The sequence below is a fragment of the Hippocampus comes genome, unplaced genomic scaffold (assembly GCF_001891065.2).
Source record: "Hippocampus comes isolate QL1 unplaced genomic scaffold, H_comes_QL1_v1.1 scaffold238, whole genome shotgun sequence".
Lineage (NCBI taxonomy): Eukaryota > Metazoa > Chordata > Actinopteri > Syngnathiformes > Syngnathidae > Hippocampus > Hippocampus comes.
This window is the reverse complement of record NW_017806177.1, coordinates 404,547-412,601: the sequence shown is the minus strand read 5'-3', so window position 1 is coordinate 412,601 and position 8,055 is coordinate 404,547. Positions and strand designations below refer to the sequence as shown.

Below are 8,055 nucleotides of genomic sequence, written 5' to 3'. Positions count from 1 at the left end.
GCCGATTTTCAAAATGCAAATGATCTGTTTATTTTCAAAGAATAGTTTGTTTTGTTGTTGTTTGGTTGGTGTCTTATATGAAACTGCGACATTGCGCAATTTATTGGACAGACTTGTTGTTTATCACACAGCGTAATTTGGGTGGCATTTTATTTCGTATTTTTAAATCATCTTTTTATTTTTGACTATCTGTAAATTTAGTTTCCTGCTCTTAATTGTGAATGCATACTTGATGGTTTTCAATGCTCCTGAAATTAAGTGCTGCTTGACGAGCCTATATTGTGTATGTATGTGACGTCACTGAAGGCCTAAGGTTGAAATGCACGGCCCACCACTGATGTATACCCACATCAGGGTAAAAGTATTTGATGATGTGTAGATTTTTTCTTCTTTGTATTGAAAAAAGATCAATTCACATACTGTTACATAACAAGGGGTAGGACGAGATAAGTTATTTCCTTCTTCCTACTCCTTTGAACATAAAACTGTGATGTCTTTATTTTCCTACTCCTTTGAACATAAAACTGTGATGTCTTTATTTTTCTTTTCTTTTTATAGTTTTTACTTGCCTTCACTTTTGTCAATCTGTTATTGTATTGTATGTTCTATATGTTCAATAAACAATAAAGTACTTATTTTATATTTTTATTAATTTCTTTTAACCCAAACAAATGACGTTTATGCATTAGTGGAGGCGCTTTTATTTTGAAGGTGGCTAACGCCACTCGCTGGCGGCAGATTACCGTAATGCAGAGCACTGATAATCGCAGTGGCGGCTCACTTGACTTCAATTTTGCCAGTGGAGGCTGGCTTGACCGCAGTTCCACTTCCGCGACACAAGTTTCGGAGCCTCGACCCACTTCGTCTCATCGCTCGTTCTTGAATAAAGTTGGGAGCGACATGCCTCAACAACATCCTATCAGTGCGATTGTTTGTAAAGATGAGTAAGCGACACAAAGGGTAAGTATTTTTTTCCATTTGCTTGACGAAGAAGTAATCTGAATTTGTTACTTTAGCATTTTACCTATGTGGGCAATGAAATACGCATTACTGAAACGTTTGAGTTTCAGTCATGTTATTGTTGCTCCAAAGTAACAAAACCAGGGCACGGTTTCCAAATGACGGTTGTTTAATTGTGTCTTTGCCTTTGTACACCAACACCGTGAAAACTGTTGGTGAAATAAAATACATTCAGCAATTTACAATAGAGAAACAATATACGAGGCTAATACAAAAATGTGGGCTCAAGTTAACCTCGTTGCCGCCTGCCACTTCGGAGGTCATGAGCAACAAAAAATACACTTTCGGTTTCTATATGACAAAATAGAACAATTACAATCAGGTCTTACATTTAGTTTCGTATACACAGCCAAATAAATCACAAAATACCTTGTTAAGGTATTATTCCTCTCTGTTAGTTGGATTTGAAAGAAACAAAGAATGTAGAATGTTGTTGGAGGGATTTCCTGCTCACTGTGTTTACGATCACCTTTAGTGCACCTCGACCCCCACCACTTTTAGGGCCCCCCTCCATAAGACATGTTTAACATCGAAAGAGGAACTGTAATCTCAAATATCGTGTTCCTGCCATCACACCAAATGGTGGGTAGTGGTGGTCTGGTCTCACCTCACCACTCCCAACTTCTTCCAGCCACACCGGGTCAGATGACATGTTACTTTCTTTGTTTCCGGGATTTGCATGAGAGGCGTACCTCCCCGACTCTCATTATCATATTGTCTCTATATAATCTCATGAATGTGTGTCTTTTACGCTTCCTGATTCAAATCTGGACCCCTCAGGAGCCCGAATTGATTCGTAAACTGCAGAAAAATAAATTAAACCCTTCGAAGGAACTGTTCATCGCCTCCAGCCTTTATTTGGATTACCAACATTCTCCTCGTCCGAAATTCAACGAACACGCGGGAAAGAGGAGGCCGCTCTTCCCCCAACAACCTCCAGCAGCTAGTGAACAGTTCTTATAGCCGCTGCTCTTCGTATGTCTTGCGTTCAAGTGTCTATATCTGCTAAGGGTCTGGAAAAGAATCGATATTAATCGATGCATCGATGCGCACGTGCGCGATGTGAGTGGATCGGCTCACCGCAGCAAGTAAAACAGACCAGCATTTGCTCTGGAGCTAATTTTTAACCCTGTAGCGTTCACTCGTACCATTTTACATCGGTGCTGCCCCGCAAACGAGCATTTGCTCCGGAGCAAATTTTTAAATCACCTCTCTTCTTTCGTCAAATTGATAGTAGATTACACATGCATCGTCTTGGGAAGAGGATGTCAAGCCACATCAATACTTACCTGTATTAATGATTTCCAGTAAATTAATCTTTGCAGTGTGAGATTGGAAAAAATACTCTGATTTTGTGGTATGCTGTGTGATGCCATATGAGTACACCATATTTTGATCCATTTATTTTTTTGAATAAACCTGGAGTACATAGCTGCTGATGTGATGTTCATTGTTAATGCATAGTTTTCAAACATTTACCCTTGAAACATTATACTTTTGAGTTTCAGAATTCTTGATTATGAATATCAGTCAAAATAGAAAAATGCGTTCCCATGATGAACGTTTACGGAACCCAAAATTAGTTACCGCAGTTTCCCATTAGGTAATCCGAGGGAACCGAAAAACAGTTACCGTGAATTTCAGAAATCCTCAGGCCTGCGACTGAATTATTTAAATTTTTGCAGCATTTGTTTATAATTGTATGTATATGTTGTTGTTTGTGTTATCATATGCAATTGAATAAGTAGACCATTTCAGAATTCGAAATTTGGGACCCTAAATACATAATGGGACTCATACTTTTCTGATCAGCGAGTCCTTGGGACTCGCTGGGGGTAAACTGTAAAATTATCACTGGTAGGGCATGCAATTTTTCTCTCAAAACCACATTTACATTGGTGAATGAGTCCTGTTGTTTGCCCTTGCGATGCTTTTGGATGGAAGAAGTGTCCATTGGTGCATGAAGTTATACTGTCGGCAAATCTCCAGAGGTGCTCATCTGCTTATTTTGAACAATTGTGTTGTTCAAGATTCAATTGAGTAAATTTCCTTCACGTTTTTCTTTTCTTCACTTTAACGCCTGGAACATGTGTACATTGTCATTTTGGAAAACATTCAACAAATTTGAATGAGAGCTGGTTATGTCCATGTTGCATGGCTGAAACGTTCAGACTTGCTGTTTGCCAGAATAGCTTGTAAACCTGACAAATTACCTGAGACCTCTGCACTTCTTACATGCTTATACATTGTAATAAATGGCATTTGGTATTTGAAAACTCATATTGTATTTGAAACACTGTATATTTGGAGTTGTTTTTAGTTCTAGTAACTTCTAGCTGATGCTTGACTATTTTTCTGCAGTTACTAAGTTGTCAAAAAATCTTGCTCATGTATTAATTTCGACATCTGTGTCTTACAGGGTGAAATGGAGTTCATATTTTTGTTGTACTTTTTCTATTTTTAACCATATTATGCAACGAGTCACATAATCTTATGTTAATATATTAAATCGGTGTATTATTTCAACATTTTCTTTTGAATGTAATTTTTAATAACATGAAAATGTGTTTCTCTTCTTCACACAGAGTTCTGTCATTCAAGGTCTTTGGGGTAAGGTGTTGATTGAGATGATATAAAACAAAAATTGCATCACTGGTGTTACATTGTAATCATGCTCTTACTTTTTTTTCTCTAGAACAAGACAAGAAAAGTTTGGATTGCAAATATTTTGCAAGCTATCGACCATGTGCAACGATTGTGGAAAGACACAAATGCGGCCAGTCAAGGCTTCTGGGAAGAGATATGCTGCGATCTTAGAATTCCAAATAATATCAATAATCGAAAAAGACTCCGGAGAGCACTTCAATTGCACCAGGTCAGTTGTTTGACTGATTTTGTTGAATAAATTAGGAAGGACTTTTCTCACTGTCAGAGCTTTGGCATTTTGATCTCTCGGGTGCATTCAAGCTGTCTGTGCAACCAGTGACGGTAAAAACACACAAGTCACTACAATTAACAATTAAATCACAACTACCAATGTTTGATTTAATTTTCTAGCTCCATCCCAAACCACCAAAGACCCATTTGGAACTGTGTGAGGCACTTCAATTGTACACAGGCCCAAATAAAAATGATATGGTGCCCTCTAAAATTTAAAGTCTTGCCGCATGTGGATTCTTCCTATTAGTAGGAGTTACTGTAAGTATGAACATGTTAAATGTAAGTGTTTGTTGAATAGGAGGAGTCACAATCGCACAAGCTCCCACAACAGCAGACACACGTGACAATCAATGTGGAGGATAAGTCATCAGAACATGTAAACTTTTTCTGCATGTCCTCTTTTGGACTTGGAGGGGAAGTGAACGTCAAATATGATCTTGTTGAATGCAGGTGTTTGTCATTCAAAGGCGGAGTCAGAATTGTGGGAGGGTGTGCAACATTACAAAGACATCACAATTTATGTGGAAGATCAATCAACAGAAAACGTAAAACATTACTGCCCATCCTTTCTTATCACCATGTGTAGTTTAATTTTGCGAAAGGTAGGTGTTTGGATTTGGATTTGAATGAGGGCAAAGTAAAAACATACCAAATGGATGCTTTTGTCTTTCAAAGGAGGAGTGCAGTTTGTGTGAGTCACTGTCAGACACATCACCAACAACAGAGCAAGGAAGCCTTCATTTTGTGTGATGCAACCAAATATACCTTGTTTGTTTAATATGAATATCAACATGTGATGAGTTCAGGTCAACTTGTTAGAACTCAGATCATCTTGTCACTTTTCAGAGGCCTTGTATTCCAAAATGCAACATCAGATCCGTATGAGGCTGGTCTGGTTGGATAGCTGGGGTGCTGTAGTCTCCCCCAGACCTGGTCCGGTTTAGGGATCACTCGGATTCTTTTTTTTAAAGATTTTTTAAAAATGGGCGAAAAGATCAACATGTGATGAGTTCAGGTCAACTTGTCAGAAATCAGGTCATCCTGTCACTTTTCAGAGGCCTTTTATTCCACAATGCGACATCAGATCCGGATGAGGCTGCTTTAGTTGGATAGCTGGGGTGCTGTCGTGTTCCCCAGACCTGGTCTAGCTGAGGGATAACGAGGATTCGTTTTTTAAAGATTTTTAAAAAAATTGGCAACACGATCAGCATGTGATGAGTTCTGGTCAATTTGTCAGAAATCAGGTCATCTTGTCACTTTTTGTTCGAGTTTAATTACTTGGATTGCTCACATTGAGACGTGTCGCGTTGTCTCGGTCCAGATGCAGCAGCAGGTTGCGCCTTTGGGTATGGTACCCAGCACCGGCAGCGTGTCAGCCGGTCCGACGGCCGATCCTGAGAAGCGCAAACTCATTCAGCAGCAGCTGGTCCTGCTGCTCCACGCGGACAAGTGCCAGCGGTGGGAGCGGGCCAAGGGGGTGGTGAGGGCCTGCACTCTCCCCCACTGTCGCACCATGAAGAATGTCCTCAACCACATTACCCACTGCCAGGCGGGCAAGTCTTGCCAGGGTGAGTTTTTTTTCTTTTGTTTTTTTTAAGTCCATAGCATCTCCAAAATTGTGTCCTATAGTTTTGCATGTGTTTTGATCTCCTGTAAGTGTAGGAGTGTACAAGTCCTGCCACAGATAGCCAAATCTGCATGTGACTCAAAAAGGCTTGTAATTGTCTAGATATTCCCCAAGATGGTGGAAAAGCACTTATTGACTATGAGACAAGCCCATGGCCTGAGTAAACAAAGCTGAAGGAACAGAACTTTGTAGTAAAATGCTTGAAGGAATATCTGAATCAACACATTTAAATTGAGAGGGGGCGCGCATAGTTCATTCAATGCTTGTGTCGCCTTTCAATCTCTCCTCCCATAGTGGCCCACTGTGCATCATCCAGACAGATCATCTCCCATTGGAAGAACTGCATGCGGCATGACTGTCCCGTCTGCCTGCCTCTGAAGAACGCAAGCGATAAGAGAAACCAGCAACGTGAGTGCTGTAATTGTGGACATTTAAATGCTAAAAACAAGATAGGAACTGAAGACACTGTATGCTTGGTTATTAGGGTGGGAAATCCTGAGTGTTAGTCTCAAGTTAATGTGAAAGTATAAGGGGGTGCCACCTGCAGGTTGCACAGAGCTGAGCGTGAGGGGTGGAACTGAGGCAGGATTCCTCAGACAAGGCTGAGTCTGTAAAGGGACACCCAGGGGAGGGGCTTTGCTGTTTCGTCCTAGTGGGGAGGCAGGGCCTTGACGCCGGGCTGGTCTCTGATTGGTTCAAAGAGCCGATGACGGATTTAAATCCCCCACCAAGGCAGCGTGCTGCCTGTCAGCCAGCAGCACACCGAGGAGCGGTGCTGTGCTTATCGACCACTGTGAATAAAACCCAAATAGATGTTTTAGTCCAAGAATAAAATGTCTTACCTGGTGTTCATTAGAGAAATATGTTAACATTATTTTCCTTCTCACCCTAGGTTCCCCTGGGGCCAGCCAACCCAGTGCCCTGACCATCAACAGTGCAACCACACACATCGACCCCAGCTCTATGCAGAGGCCCTATGCCGCTCTGGGTCTCCGTTATGGCAACCAGTCCCCTGCTCAGAAGCAGGGTCCTGCTCAACAGAACCCACAGGGGCACCAGCAGCTGCGAAATATGAATGCACTAGGTCAGTGGTCCTCAACTAGAAATGCTGTAGGTCCACTTTTTTTTTTTTTAATAAGACCAAGGTCCGGTCCCATGTACGGCGGTCATGGGGAGCAGGACTATATGCCCATTTAGTATGGTCAAGCCAAGCTTATATAAATCAACACTCCTCACAACCAACCAATAACGGGGTGCATGAAAATAACAATTATTCACTTTGCCAGTACACAGCAAATAATGAGAGGTATTGTGTTGAGGCACAGGAACTCTTTTATTTTGTTAAGTTGTGCCTGCTTAATAATAGAAATAGCCCTTTTAGGGAAATAAGACATTTTTACTTTAACTTTGTAAAACAGTAGTTGTCTTTTTTTTTTCCCTTAATTTAACAAAAACAAAACAAAATACTCATTTTACCAGAATAAATACTCAACATGAAAACAAAAATATCCTTTTCATTTGTACAATTCCCCTTTTCACATCCCCTCTGAAATCACTGAAAAATATATCAGAAGAGGAGTTAAGAACCATTTTAAATACTGACACAAGGGAGCACAGGAAAGTGCAGTGCTGTTCTTCCACTAAAGGTGAATGCAATGTCTGAGGCATGCAAATATTATTTGAGGACGCCATTGTGATGTTCATTTACCATGTTGCGGTGTTCTGCTGTTAAACAGCTGCAAAGATCCCCGGGTAGACAGGAGCAAAACTGCACACAATCGAAACCTCCCGCGATTCGTCTTGTCTAATTGTCTGTGTGCGGCTCTCCTGGACTGAAGCTGTGAGCACACTGTGGCGTCGCGCATGCGTCTGTTTCCTGACACAATCATCCATTTTGAATGCGTGTGTATTGGGATAGACGCGTGCTGATGCTGATATATGGGCACACCTTAAGTTCAGAGGAGCCAATCAGCGCATCGTTCTCGCCGACATGCCCTGCTCAGCCAGGGTCTCCAGTTAGTCAAACATTATACAACACACAGTCGCGCTGCTGCGGTCCTCTGCAATACATCTGTTAGTGCACGCAAACAATACAACGGATAATTTTAACAAGCGATCGCGGTAATGCGCAGATTATAGTCCACAAATATAAAATGTAGAACGTAAAAATCACTTTATAAATGATTATTTTACACAATTTGCCAAGGGTCTGGACAGAGGAGGTCCAGACAGAGGAGGTCGGCGATCCGGTAGTGGATTGCGATCCGCCAGTTGAGGCAGGTTGGTATAGAATGACATTGTCACACAGTATACACAGAGCTTTTGATAGGTTGATTATTTTTAGTTATCATACATTCGCTTATTATTAATGTTATTATTGTTATTTTGATATTGATTGATTGATTGATTATGCTCGCAAAGAAGAAAGCTTATGCCTGCAATGATAAATTTACGCCTGCAAAGATGAA

General features: G+C 41.0%; 1 protein-coding gene across 1 annotated transcript in view; it reads left to right on the top strand.

The window, feature by feature from the left end:
- Nucleotides 1-5,281: 5,281 nt before the first annotated feature.
- The window catches only part of LOC109532526 (CREB-binding protein-like), a 17,735-nt gene continuing 14,961 nt past the window's right edge, over nt 5,282-8,055 (top strand). Inside the window, exons 1-4 of the mRNA XM_019897381.1 lie at nt 5,282-5,528; nt 5,882-5,995; nt 6,289-6,324; nt 6,444-6,671. Coding sequence (XP_019752940.1) covers nt 5,282-5,528; nt 5,882-5,995; nt 6,289-6,324; nt 6,444-6,671 — 625 coding nt within the window. The remainder of the gene's footprint in view (nt 5,529-5,881; nt 5,996-6,288; nt 6,325-6,443; nt 6,672-8,055) is intronic.